Below are 14,793 nucleotides of genomic sequence, written 5' to 3'. Positions count from 1 at the left end.
AAAGAGCTCATGGAGCCGCTGAACATCAAAATAAATGCTCCTTTCAACAAGAGGTGAAAGGAGATGTCAATCAGCATCAAACTGCCAGTAGCGAATAAAATTTTGGGGTGACACCCAGGGTGGCCAATCAGATGTCAGGGGTGTCCAGTGCCACTACGGACACCCCTCTGGCTGCTCCCCTGTCCACAGCTATTACATTTTTTTTAAGGAGAAAAAAAAGAAGAAGGTAATGATCCTCATTCTCCCTGGTGAAATATTTCGAATGGTTTTATTTAGACAGGTATTTTGGTGGAAGCTCAATTTACTTTAGGGGAATTCAGCATCCTAACAGTGACTGTGCACCCGCTAACCCTCCTTTCCATTTCGCAAGAGATCTGTATATAATGACGAGACGCTCCTGTCTCCGCCCTACCAATGGTAGTCTTTGTCCCAACGCGGGGAAGGCAGCCGATTATTATGTCTGCACATTATGCCCATAAAAACGCATTGTCTTACTCTCGCTTCACCCTCTTTGCTATCTTTGCGGAGAAAGCATTCGAGCGAGTGAAACAGTACCCCTCTATGTGTAGCCCATGTATCTGACGATGGCTGGACATAACTAGTATGGCATGTCAATCTCGTAAGGTCCAGACAGCATCAGATACATGGTCTACACATACTGAGAGCTGGCGCTTTTTCGCTCGCGCGGATGCTTTACCTGAGATCGATGCGTATTTCTGTCTGCGTGCGTCGCGGTCAAATAAACTATCAATATTTAAATATTTTATTTGGACTGGCAAGGTGTACGGTAGAGCGGGCCCGCTCATAATTTCCGGTCTACAGTCATCCGCTTACTTTTAAAGGAAACAACTTGTGAGTTTGTGGACGTGTGAGAGTGTGACTCAAACCCAGAGTGGCTGCTGGGGGATGTAAGCAGTTGCAAATGAGAACCTGTTCTCAACTAGCCTACCTGGTTAAATAAAGGTGAAATAAATATTTTTAAAAGCTGGGTGGCCGACTTGCGTCTTTCTTTTTCCCAACGCAGTTAAGCCAAAACCACGCCCAGTTATTCTGAATAACAGGTGTTCTACAAAACCTTGAGCGCTCTCGAAGTCCGGAAGTGAATATCACAAAGCGCGAAATTTCAGTCACTGATTAATAACATTTACCCTTGTATTTCAAGATGGAAAAATATAATAACATGGGGGATGGACCAAACTATTCATTAACATCCCTTAACGCTCAAAGACAGATTCAATGGCTGTAGCATTGCTTGTTCGACTAAATGATTAGCTAATACATATTTGAGAAATTATGAATTGTAAGCATATGATTTTACCTGATAATAGACTACTGATGATAATATAACTTCAAACAACACTAGCTTGCCTGTGGGAGCGTAGTAGAACGCCTCTCTGAATAACGGGGCGTGGTTTTGTCTTAACTGCGTTGGGAAAAAGGCATATCGCTTATGTTTATTGATGACATCAACCAAGAGCTGGGGTTAATTTACCACCACCCACTTGAAAGAGAGGGGTCAATAATTTACAAGGATGCCAGAGTTTTCCAAAGTATTTCCAAGTTTTAACTTCGAGTGACCTAAAACATAATTATAGGTTTATAAGGTAGGTAGTATTTTACTTTGGTTACATAATTTTTCCTCTCTTCTCCACCCCTTTTCTTAACGTGTCCTGTTCGCCTTCTCGTTAAGTGCTTCCACTTCAGTTTGCAATACTGATATCACTGTGCTGTGCACAACTCCGCTCGCTTCGGAATGTAGACGCAAATATGTCTGTCTCCACAATGGAACTACAATCCGAACTGCTCAAGTCCATCTGGTACGCGTTCACATCGCTGGACATGGAGAAATGCGGCAAAGTATCGAAGTCCCAGCTGAAGGTTAGATTTGAAGTGTAATATTTCCAAGTGCTGAGCTTTATAATCAGGAAATGGGTGTTGAATTGCTTCTGTGCCTCTGGCGCCAGCATGTTACTCATAGCCTACAGTTCACATAATAATATACACATAATCGTTTGTTTAGATAGCCTAAAAAGTACATTGTTAGCCTCTTACAAGTTATTATATTAGCCTATATACATTATTCAGCTTGAATCTAGGGATATATACTATTTATAAAGTTAACAGTCCACCAGTAAAAATAATAATTAGCATGGATTATGCAGGAATACTGCTCAGTATGAGAAACATGCAGATGAAAACATTCTCACTCACAACAATTTGGATACATTGGTGACTTTAACACATGGATACACCCTCATGAGTGTGTATCCATGAAACGCTCTCAGCCTACACACAGAAATGGGAGCATTAAAGTCAGCCGATAATCACCTATGCCCTCTTTTCAAAGTCCAGGACTGGCCCTCTCCCTTTACTGCAGTCAACTTGTACACATGACAACATATCCGAGTTTACTGTACAACAGAAACAGACGGTGCTGTGTGTTCAGTCATCTCCCCCTTCACACAGTCCCTGGCCTGTCGAGTTCAAACAAGTTGTGTTCTCCCTTTGGTGAGAATCCCAGGAAAGAGCAGGAAGGTGTTCAGACATGCTCACACCGAGGGGGCTGTGTGTGTGTGTCAGTCAGTCAGAGGCCTGTAATGTTGTTGACACTGCTTGCTTTGGTTTTTCTTATTGACTGCTTTGTTTTTTCACATGTTTTGAGATGATTAGAAGTTGTGAACTCATTCAGTAACCACTTACATACTGTATACAAATATAGGAATCGCAGATGTAATATTGTCAGTAACATTATACATTTAAAGGGTCATTTTGGGAGATTCTCAGTTGGCCAAAAGTCCATCCTCTCCTCGAATCCTCCGCCCTCTATCCTTGGTGACCCGGAAATCACTAAGTTGTAGAGTGCTCGAGGATCACTTAGTTGTGTCAATTAGTTTAAAACAGAGGAGTGTTCTCGCTTTTTCAAAAGGAGGAGAGGAGAGGACAACTGAGGACAGAGGAGTTGTGTGAACCAATTGAGAATCTCCCTTTGACACAGGCATTTTCTTCATTTCTCTGTGTGTGTGCGTACATGTCGCAGGTTCTCTCACATAACCTGTACACGGTGTTGAATATCCCTCACGACCCCGTAGCACTGGAGGAGCACTTCCAAGACGATGACGATGGACCGGTGTCAAAACATGGCTACATGCAACCCTACCTCAACAAATACATACTGGCCAAGGTAAACTACCTCAACAAATACATACTGGCCAAGGTAAACTACCTCAACAAATACATACTGGCCAAGGTAAACTACCTCAACAAATACATACTGGCCAAGGTAAACTACCTCGACAAATACATACTGGCCAAGGTAAACTACCTCAACAAATACATACTGGCCAAGGTAAACTACCTCAACAAATACATACTGGCCAAGGTAAACTACCTCAACAAATACATACTGGCCAAGGTAAACTACCTCAACAAATACATACTGGCCGAGGTAAACTACCTCAACAAATACATAAACTACCTCAACAAATAACTGGGTAAACTACCTCAACAAATACATACTGGCCGAGGTAAACTACCTCAACAAATACATACTGGCCAAGGTAAACTACCTCAACAAATACATACTGGCCAAGGTAAACTACCTCAACAAATACATACTGGCCAAGGTAAACTACTGGCCAAGGTAAACTCAACAAATACATACTGGCCAAGGTACTGGCCAAGGTAAACTACCTCAACAAATACATACTGGCCAAGGTAAACTACCTCAACAAATACGTACTGGCCAAGGTAAACTACCTCAACAAATACATACTGGCCAAGGTAACCATCCCATCATACTCAATTGAGGATTTTCACATTGAGATGAGTGAATTCCATTCCATTCAGGAGATGAATTGCACTTGATCTTGATTTTAGTTCACCCAAAATTACATATTGGTTTCCTTAACCTGTGAGCAAAACCAAAACATGCATTGCTGTCTTACCTTGTCCATAGACTGCTTACAGGGTATTGAAACCAATATGGCATTTGTGTGAACTATCCGTTTAACATCTAAAACTCTTTACCAGTACTAATGAACAAATTAAACCCTGGTGTGCTGCACCCAGGTCAAAGAGGGTGCATATGACAAGGAGACGTTTGACGACCTGTGCTGGATGATGACCATGAAGAAAAACTACAGACTTACCAGTGGCCAGGGGGGGCTGCTGTGCTCCCTGAGAGACTGCTTCAAACTTTTCTGTCTCTTCAACCTGCTGTCAGAGGACCACTACCCACTCATCATGATTCCACAGGAGGTGAGGGGGGTGGGGGCAGGGAGAGACTGACCTCCATTGGCACATTTAAATATAAAGCCAGATAGTATCTTTCAGAGAGAAAAGAGATGTACAGGTAGGGAGGAAATAGTTCATCTGAAAAAGAGGGAGAGAGCGGTGGGAAAGGGGAGAGCTGAAGAGGGAGGGAGAATAGAGGGTTAATAGACACACATACAGTACTGTATATAAACAGTAAGAGAATAGGTGTAGTTATGCAGTCCAGTGGTCATTTTGACTACACTGTGTGCTTTGATGCTTGCAATATACAAACGGTATGTTTATCGATTAGCCCCTTGCTCAGTGGAGGCTGATGCACCATCCTCCGGTGCATTGCTAAAATATCTCTACTCTAGGTCCTTACTTCCTGTTCTCCTCCCCCTAAGCAGGAGGTCAGAGTAGAATAAACCAATATGAGGGAGGTTTGGTTTCCTGTTGATAACATCTGCATGCTTTATGAAGATGTGTTGCAACTTGCTGACCACAGCATTATCCCTTTACTAGATCACTTTCTGAGTATGGGTCTCAGCAAATTCACCCATAGAAGGATAAAGATCTTTTCTGACTTGTATACACACACACACACACACACACACACACACACACACACACACACACAACACACACACACACACACACACACACACACACACACACACACACACACACACACGCAGGTGGAGTACCTAATGAAGAAAATTTCCACTGCGATGAACCAGGAGTGGGACGGCAAGCCCCTGGAGGACCTGCTATCCCAAAATGCCTCTGTCCAGGAGGAGGGCATGTCGGTGTGGGTGTTCCTGGATCACATGGGTGCCGGGAGGCTGCTGAGGGTCAGCAATGCGGGTGCCTTCAGTCTGGCTCTGGACCAGGTCTTCTTTGAGATGTACCACAACGTCCTCAAGAGGGTGAGTTGGTGGGGCTGTGTGTGTGGGCTGTTTTTATGTGTGTGTAGATGTGTTTGCGCTGAATGAAATTCACATTACAGGGACAATGATCGATCCCTCTCTCTCTCTGTCTGTCTGTCTCTCTCTCTCTCGCAGGGTTACATGTGGAAAAAGGGACATGTGCGCAGGAACTGGATGGAGCGTTGGTTTGTACTCAGGCCATCCTTCATGGCCTACTACGCCAGCGAGGACCTGAAAGACAAGAAGGGAGAGATTCCATTGGACCAGTATTGTGTTGTGGAGGTAATCTTGTTATTCTGGTTTATCTTTCAATCCACAAAACCGATAGAAAAAATCTTGGCTAGGGTAATTCAATTTGTTTGTTAATGGCTGAGTGAATTGCTACTGTGTACCTGAGACTGAGAAGTACACTATATATACAAAAGTATGTGGACGTAAAAGTAAATTGAGCACACAGCCATGCAATTTCCATAGACAAACATATTGGCAATGGAATGGCCTTACTGAAGTGCTCAGTGACATTCAACTTGGCACAAGTCAGTTTGTCATATTTTTGCCCTGCTAGAGCTACCCCGGTCAACTGTAAGTGCTGTTATTGTGAAGTGGAAACGTCTAGGAGCAGCAAAAGCCCAGCTGGAAAAAGTTCACAGAACGGGACCGCCAGCTGCAAAAAATCCTCTGTCCTCAGTTGCAACACTCACTACCGAGTTCTAAACTGCCTCTGGAAGCAACGTCAGCACAAGAACTGTTCGTCAGGAGCTTCATGAAATGGGTTTCCATGCCCGGGCAGCCGCACACAAGCCTAAGATCACCATGCTCAATGTCAAGCATCTGCTGGAGTGGTGTAAAGCTCGCTGCAATTGGACTATGGAGCAGTGGAAACGTGTTCTCTGGAGTGATTAATTATACTTTACCATCTGGCAGTCCGACAGACATATGGGTTTGGCAGATGCTAGGAGAGCGCTACCTACCCAAATGCATAGTGCCCACTGTAAAGTTTGGTGGAGGAGGAATAATGGTCTGGGGCTGTTTTTCACGGTTTGGCCAAGGCCCTTTAGTTCCAGTGAAGGGAAATCTTAACGCTACAGTATACAATGACATTCTAGATGATTCTGTGCTTCAAAATTTGTGGCAAGAGTTTGGGGAAGGCCCTTCTCATGTTTCAGCATGACAATGCCGCCGTGCACAAAGCCAGGTCCATACAGAAATGGTTTGTCAAAATCAATGTGGAAGAACTTAACTGGCCTATACAGAGCCCTGATTCCAACCCCATCGAACCCCTTTGTGATTAATTGGGATGCAGACTCCGAGCCAGACCTAATCGCCCAACATCAGTGCCCACCTGACAAATGCTCTTGTGGCTGAATGGAAGCAAGTCCCTGCAGCAATGTTCCAACATCTAGTGGAAATCCTTCCCAAAAGAGTGAAGGCTGTTATAGTAGCAAATGGGGGACCAACTCCATGTTAATGCCCATGATTTTGGAATGAGATGTTCGACGAGCAGATGTCCACATACTTCTGGTCATCTTTTGTATTTTTTAAATTTAACTTTTTATTTCTACAGGGTGGGTCACCATTTTGATCAGGGTCTAATTTGAAAGGAATCCCTGTGAACATTAACATAAAATAAATATCAATACAAGAAATAAAACAGGATTAATCAAAACAAACACAACTCTCACATCACCTCCCTTAAACTCCATCTAAACTGTCCAGTGGAGAGCAGTGAGTGTAATTTCAAGGTGACCTGAAGGCTATTCCATGAGCTGGACCTCCAGAAGCAGTCGGTCCAGAGAGCGGGTCTGAAAATGGCTGGATCTTCAGTTAATACGTGAGCTGATGTAGTTGGGGGTCCCTGAAGAACCGCTTTATGTACAAAAAGTAGCCAGTGCTGGACCCTTCTGGTAGTTAGACTCCCAGCCAATGGGACTATACAACATTTGGCGATGTGTACGGAACATTGTCCCCGGTGATAAGACGAAGTGCTGAATGCTAGTTTGAATCTAACGTTTTTAAAGCAGAGGCTGCCACATGCATGTAGATTACATCACCATAATCAGGTCCTGGGAGAAGTGTTCCTTGAACAGTCTTCCTTCTACTTTTCAAAGTGAGGCTGGTTTCTTTTATATAAAAATCAATCCTATCTTAATTCTCAACTTTCGTGTCAGTTTGTCAATGTGTGTTTTTTTTAAAGACAGCTTATCAATCCAAACACCCAAGTACTTATAATGGAGGTCTTGTTCAATTTGGGCTCCCTTCAATCAAATCAGAGTTTATTTGTCACGTGTGCCGAATTCAACAGGTGTAGACCTTACAGTGAAATGCTTGCTTACAGGCTCTAGCCAATAGTGCAAAAAAAGGTATTAGGTGAACAATAGGTAGGTAAAGAAATAAAACAACAGTAAAAAGACAGGCTACATACAGACACTGGTTAGTCAGGCTTGAGGTAGTATGTACATGTAGTTATGGTTAAAGTGACTGCATATATGATAAACAGAGAGTAGCAGCAGTGTAAAAACAGGTTGGGGGGGGGCTCACAATGCAATTACCTATTCAGGGGTCTTATGGCTTCGATAAAAACTGTTGAAGCCTTTTTGTCCTAGACTTGGCACTCAGGTACCGCTTGCCATGTGGTAATAGAGAGAACAGTCTACGACTGGGGTGGCTGGGGTCTTTGACAATTTTTAGTTTCCTGATGGGGAATAGGCTTTGTCGTGCCCTCTTCACGACTGTCTTGGTGTGTTTGGACCATTCTAGTTTATTGTTGATGTGGACACCAAGGAACTTGAAGCTCTCAACCTGCTCCACTACAGCCCTGTAGATGAGAATGGGGGTGTGCTCGGTCCTCTTTTTCCTGTAGTCAATGTGCAAATATGTAGGTCCTCAAAGTTAATATTACGAAACCTGGAGACCAACATAACCAAGTTTTTTTATTTTTTTATTAGCATTTAGCACTAGTTTTAAGATCAGTAAGCAATTTTTGAATGGAGTCAAAACCATGCTAAAGGTTATGAATGGCCTGCTGTTAAGATGGGAACAGGAGTAAATCACTATCATCCGCATAGAGATGAATGTTACAGGTTTTAACGGATAGACCAATATTATGTATAGAAATAGTGAAGAGAACAGGGCCAAAAATCGACCCCTGCGGCAAACCGTTCATAATATTGAGGAAGCTAGATTTGATAACGTCAGTACAAGTTGTGTCCTCACCATTTAGATGGTTATTGAACCAACTGCAAGATGCCTGATCTAACATATTTCACACAACCTTTGTACAAGTAAGAAATGGTCAGCAAATACTTTTGACGGGTCAATAAATAAGGCAGCACAATGATTCTTGTGGTGTAAACAATATAGCACATCATCTAGACAAGTGTAGCTGCTGAAACAGCACTATGTCTGTTAATCTGTCTGCATATTTCAAGACATGGCATATGGGGGTGTAGTTAGATACCCAAAGGGCTGGATGATTCTCTTGTCATCACTCATCTTGAAAAAAGGTATACCATACTGAACAAAAATATCCACCTGACTGGTGTGGCATATCAAGAAGCTGATTAAACAGTATGATTATTACACAGGTGTACCTTGTGCTGAGGACAATAAAAGGCCACTCTAAAATGTGCAGTTTTGTCACACCGCACAATGCCACAGATGTCTCAAGTTAAGGGAGCATGCAATTGGCATGCTGACTGCAGGAATGTCCACTAGAGCTGTTGCTAGATAATGTAATGCTTATTTCTCTACCATAAGCTGCCTCCAACGTTTTAGAGAATTTGGCAATACGTCCAACCGGCCTCACAACCGCAGACTACATGTAACCACGCCAGCCCAGGACCTCCACATCCAGGGACCTTGACCTGCGGAATCGTCTGAGACCAGCCACCCAGACACTTGATGAAACTGTGGGATTACACAACTGAAGAATTTCTGCACAAACTATCAGAAACGGTCTCTGGGATGCTCATCTGTGTGCTCGTCATCCTTACCAGGGTCTTGACCTGACTGTAGTTCAGGGTTCTAGGCACTGAAGTTGGTTACAAGGCCAGCATCCCGGAGTCTCCTCTTCACTGTTGATGTTGAGACTGGTGTTTTGCGGGTACTGTTTATTGAAGCTGCCAGTTGCAGACTTGTGAGGCATCTGTTTCTCAAACTAGACACACTACTGTACTTGTCTCCTTGCTCAGTTGTGCACCGGGCCTCCCACTCCTCTTTCTATTCTGATTAGGACTATAAATTCTAACTAGCATAAATTGGGCATTATCACCAAGGGCCACATGTAGGACTAGACGTTTAAATTGCTTAGGGACAGCGGTAGTGAGAGATACAGAAACATTTAAGTTGTCCTTTGTAAATATGGTGACATCTCCACCTCTGTCAGATCCAAAACATTATAACCAGCTAGAGATGCATCAGTATCCGGCACAGTCTTATTTAGCCAAGTGTCCCTCAACCCCTCCCATCTATCTCTGAACACCATCCAGTTTTGATTTCTATTTGCCATATATCTTTCAACTGTGCTATGTTTCACAAAAGTTCTGAACCTTTCTATTCTCATAGTTTCTACAGATCGTAAATTCAAATCACCCAGCAGTGCTATTTGCAGAGTTAGCTCCAAGTAAATGTTGCAATTCTTCAGTCATTCCTGAACTGGTGACCAAAAACAAGCCACATATGGACAGTACCAAAATAAATGATCTAATGATTGCGCTGGGATGGTTTTATCCCCTATATATGTGTGTGTACATGTTATTTATTTATATATATAATTGGTTGCAAGAATTTTGTATAATTTAAATGGAACAATTTTACGTGTGGTATCAGATGTGGTATCAGTTCATAAACCATGTGCCATGGAGTTGGTGTATTAAATCTCTTCCCATCTACAGTGGGGCAAAAAAGTATTTAGTCAGTCACCAATTGTGCAAGTTCTCCCACTTAAAAAGATGAGAGGCCTGTAATTTTCATCATAGGTACACTTCAACTATGACAGACAAAATGAGAAGGAAAAAAATCCAGAAAATCCTTGCAAATTATGGTGGAAAATAAGTATTTGGTCAATAACAAAAGTTTCTCTACTTTGTTATATACCCTTTGTTGGCAAATGTTTTCTGTAAGTTTTCACACACTGTTGCAGGTATTTTGGCCCATTCCTCCATGCAGATCTCCTCTAGAGCAGTGATGTTTTGGGGCTGTTGCTGGGCAACACGGACTTTCAACTCCCTCCAAAGATTTTCTATGGGGTTGAGATCTGGAGACTGGCAAGGCCACTCCAGGACCTTAATTCTTCTTACGAAGCCACTCCTTCGTTGCCCGGGCGGTGTGTTTGGGATCATTGTCACGTTTCATCTTCAATACCCTTGCTGATGGTAGGCTTTGTTACTTTGGTCCCAGCTCTCTGCAGGTCATTCACACGAACCACACGGTCCCCCCGTGTGGTTCTGGGATTTTTGCTCACCATTCTTGTGATCATTTTGACCCCACGGAGATCTTACGTGGAGCCCCAGATCAAGGGAGATTATCAGTGGTCTTGTATGTCTTCCATTTCCTAATAATTGCTCTCACAGTTGATTTCTTCAAACCAAGCTGCTTACCTATTGCAGATTCAGTCTTCCCAGCCTGGTGCAGGTCTACAATTTTGTTTCTGGTGTCCTTTGACAGCTCTTTGGTCTTGGCCATAGTGGAGTTTGGAGTGTGACTGTTTGAGGTTGTGGACAGGTGTCTTTTATACTGATAACAAGTTCAAACAGGTGCCATTTAATACAGGTAACGAGTGGAGGACAGAGGAGTCTCTAAAAGAAGAAGTTACAGGTCTGTGAGAGCCAGAAATCTTGCTTGTTTGTAGGTGACCAAATACTTATTTTCCACCATAATTTGCAAATAAATTCATTTAAAAAATCCTACAGTATGATTTTCTGGATTTTATTTTCTCATTTTTTCTGAATTACAGGCCTCATCTTTTCAAGTGGGAGAACTTGCACAATTTGATGGCTGACTAAATACTTTTTTGCCCCACTGTATATGGCACAGCTGTCCATTTTTGGTCCTTAAATGAAACTGGTATACTTTTTTTATTTATCATAATTTTCTTTAACCACTTTTGGTCTTTTAATGCAGGGCTGACCATGGTCTTTACTCTTTCCCTCTTCCATTTTTGCAGTTTCAGATATTACCAGAATGTCCACATTAGTTTGAGAGGTCAGAGTTCAAGATCAAACTTCTGGCATTTACATGAATCAGTCCAACACCACAGCTGCAGGATTTCATATCAGACTCTAATATCAGCACATATGCTCAGTTGGTAACCCCTGATTTGAAAATACCATAGGGTTACCTTGAATTGGTATAGATACAAGCTTGTCTAGAAATGTACCATCGGGCCTATATTTTGAACTAGGATGTGGATTACAACAAGAGTCAATGAGGGTTACCTATTGCGAGCCTGATGCTAATACTGATCATTTATGGTCGGGATTAGTTGAGCGGAACTTGGGGTCTTGATAAGTCAATGACACCCTGGTAGTCAACCACCAGTTGTCCTCTCTTTGTCTTAGGCTATTCCAGACAGGGATGGGAAGCGTTGTCTCTTTTGTGTGAAGACCACCAGCAAGACCTATGAGATGAGTGCCGCTGACCAGAGACAGAAGGTGGAATGGACCCAAGGTGAGGGGATGTGAACAAGTGTAACGCCCTGCCTGAGACACAAGCCTAATTGTCGTCCTCGGACCAAGAGGATATCCTGTTAACATAATGGTTAAAACATTTGGGAGAACCCTAGGTTGAAAAGCACTAGGGAAGGAACATCACTTTTTTTTATTCTCCTGTGTGTGTCTGTCCTCTCTCTCCCCAGCCTTGCAGACTGCCATCCGTCTCCAGGGTGAGCGCAAGTCCTCCCTCCACCAGGAACTAAAGCTGAAGAGGCAGGTCCAGCGCGAGCAGAGTCTACGGGAGCGCAGCCTGAGCGCCAGCAGCAGCCGCGGCAACCAATCAGAAGAGCTTACCATTCAAGACCTGGAGAAGGAAAAGGAACGGCAAGGACGGGAGATAGAGAGTATTATTCAGGTGAGCAGGAGGGAGAGCGAGTGAGACATTAAAGAGGAGAGATAGGAAAGCGGGGGTAATGCATACAGTACCTAACATGTATTTGTGTCCCACAGCACCAGCGAGAGGTGGAGGCACGGCGCAGGGAGGAGGAGGAGAAAGAGAGGGAGCAACAGAAGGAGGTCCAGAGAGAGTTGGAGAGACAGCTAGAGGAGGCAGAGAAGGTGAGCTCATGTACTGAAAAATGAGGTTAATTAGTGCACCTGTGTAGGTTCCCCAGATAAATGATTAGTGTGTGTGAGAGAGAATGCAGCCGGTGTACATCTATACGTATGTGCCTGATTGCCTGCCTGCGTGTGTTCCCCAGTTGCGGGAGAGCATGCAGGCTGAGATGGCAGAGAAGGAAAAGGAGGCCGAGCAGCAGAGGAAGCGGATCCAGGAGCTGGAGCTGACCCAGCAGAAACTGGAGGCTGCTCTCAACACAGAGATACAGGCCCACATGGAGGAGGAGAGAGTCAGGCTGGAGCTAGAAGGGTAACACGCCTACACAAACGTATCTCAACACGGAGATACAGGCCCACATGGAGGAGAAAGTCAGGCACACACATACCATTTTACACACACACACATGGACACACACACACATGGCTGCAAGACTAAAGACACAGATCAGATCACCAAACGTCCCGGTCTATTGCAGTAGAATTGTCTTCTGTGTCCTTAGGAGAGGATGAGGGATCTATCTATCCTTGTCTCCCTTTCTACTGTCTCTCTACCGTTGTCCTCCTTCCTCTCCTTTACCAGGGTACTGCAGGCAGAGGAGGAGAAGAGCAGGCAGTGTCTGCTCCTCCAGGAGCAGCAGGAGGCATCCCGCCACTTCAGCCCCAGGGAGGAGGCCCCAAACAGAGCTAAGGAAGAGCGGCCGGCCCCCTCTGCCCTTCACTACGCCTCCCAGGAGCTCCAGAGCCTCCGAGAGACCCGAGAGAGGAGTCACCAACACCTAGAGGTGAGGGAGAGGAGATGAGAGGTAGAGGAGAAGAGGTGGCAGGAGGTGAGGGGAGAGCAGGATAAGGCTATTGTTCAGGATCTTTTTAGGTGGGTATCTTGCTCCTGTGGACTTTAGGTAGACATCATTTCCACAGTGAAAAAGCTTTATATAATTATTTGCAGGTGGAATTGTTGCATAGGGCACCTATAAGTCAATAACAGCTTGTAAATGATATATGGTAAAACAAAGTGCAACTGACATCAGATTTAACTGTGTTCTCATGTCCTTGTTTCCTTCTCTCTGGGTCTGTAGGAAGTTCAGGAGAAGCTTCGTAAAGCTAGCAACCATGTCCGACACTGGAACGTTCAGCTCAACCGCCTAATGAAACCCATCGCACCTGGGGGTAATGCTCTGCCATGTCTCTCTCTCTCTGTTGTAATAAATCAAGAAAATACTACAATAAGAAATCAGATTTGATGGACAGTCAATAAAATATAAAAAATAAAATAAAATATACTAAATATGGTATGCCACATCTTTTGCTACAGACAAGTTATCATCGTTGCCAGTGAAAATCACCTGCTCGAAACAGGAGGGGGCGTTAGCCAGCAGTGAGTTTATCGCTAAACTCCAACCAAGAGCCAATCAAGAAACTCAGCAAATACTTGAGAGCCAATCGGCTACAGAAGAGAAAGGACTACAGGAACAGGTGGAGGCTTTCACCCTGTCAGAGCCTGGGGGATCGTGATGTGTCATGGGTAAATTGTATCAATCAATGGTTGGGTGCCACTTTGTCGACTGTGCAGTCGGGCATCAGATTTCTACATCAATTGAGGTGCTTAGCTGATGTGTTAAATACCAATCCAGGCTTTGAAGATCTGGAATGTAGTCGGGGAGGAACCTGACCTTTACCAATGGTAGTGCTGACTAGGAGATGAGTAGGATCTGTAAAAAAATACATTTTAAGGGAATTTGTCTTCCTTTATAAAGTGCTTTGATCGAGGAGATACTACCTGTGCAATAAGAATGCACTTTTTTTTGTTTCTTCCTTCACAAATAATCTGCCGTTCTGTACGAACATGTCCCATGAGGACTATGATTCTTGGCAGGTGGACCCAGTAGCCTATACACTACTTCAAGAACTGAGAAACACCTCATTAACCAACTGACTGTTCAGATTTCCATCTTGCTAGGGGACAACAGTCATTGTAAATGATACAATACAGAGAATAAACGACAGGTTTGAATTTCTGTACAAAAGAAGTGTGCGTACTAGTATGTAGTGTGTGAACAACGTGATTGCTCTCTTCTCTATTTGATACAAGGCAGTCTAACAAACCCATGTATGCCATTTTTTTGTCAGGAAAGGAAAACTGAAATGCAATCTATTTGAAGTAACGTCTTAAATCTGTGGCTCACATATGCCTAATATATTGACATATATTTCAAATGCATATGTAATATGTACTAGTATTTCAAATAAATATATCCAAATACATGTCTTAATAATGTCCATATTTCACATATAGTATTATACAGTATATCGAGGTTGATGTTTTTTCGAAGTTGAACTTGAACAGA

The 14,793-nt window shown here is 43.4% G+C and overlaps 1 protein-coding gene across 4 annotated transcripts; it reads left to right on the top strand.

Moving 5' to 3' along the window:
- Positions 1 to 1,444: 1,444 nt before the first annotated feature.
- LOC124014360 (differentially expressed in FDCP 6-like) lies at positions 1,445 to 14,710 on the top strand. Of its 4 annotated transcripts, none has more exons than XM_046329255.1 (13): positions 1,445 to 1,604; positions 1,691 to 1,878; positions 3,038 to 3,181; positions 4,069 to 4,257; positions 4,992 to 5,180; positions 5,316 to 5,462; positions 11,738 to 11,846; positions 12,034 to 12,245; positions 12,341 to 12,448; positions 12,592 to 12,758; positions 13,029 to 13,230; positions 13,525 to 13,615; positions 13,761 to 14,710. In XM_046329255.1, the coding sequence occupies exons 2-13, from the start codon at positions 1,768 to 1,770 to the stop codon at positions 13,958 to 13,960; spliced, it is 1,869 nt and encodes a 622-aa protein (XP_046185211.1). In that variant the 5' UTR covers positions 1,445 to 1,604; positions 1,691 to 1,767; the 3' UTR covers positions 13,961 to 14,710. The 4 variants fall into 4 exon arrangements, with proteins under 4 accessions (XP_046185211.1, XP_046185210.1, XP_046185212.1 ...); XM_046329254.1 differs by having other exon boundaries at positions 4,950 to 5,180; XM_046329256.1 differs by lacking the exon at positions 1,691 to 1,878 and having other exon boundaries at positions 1,454 to 1,604; positions 4,950 to 5,180.
- The last annotated feature ends 83 nt before the right edge of the window (positions 14,711 to 14,793 follow it).

Source organism: Oncorhynchus gorbuscha, linkage group LG25, assembly GCF_021184085.1.
Source record: "Oncorhynchus gorbuscha isolate QuinsamMale2020 ecotype Even-year linkage group LG25, OgorEven_v1.0, whole genome shotgun sequence".
Lineage (NCBI taxonomy): Eukaryota > Metazoa > Chordata > Actinopteri > Salmoniformes > Salmonidae > Oncorhynchus > Oncorhynchus gorbuscha.
This window is presented reverse-complemented; position numbering and strand designations above follow the sequence as displayed.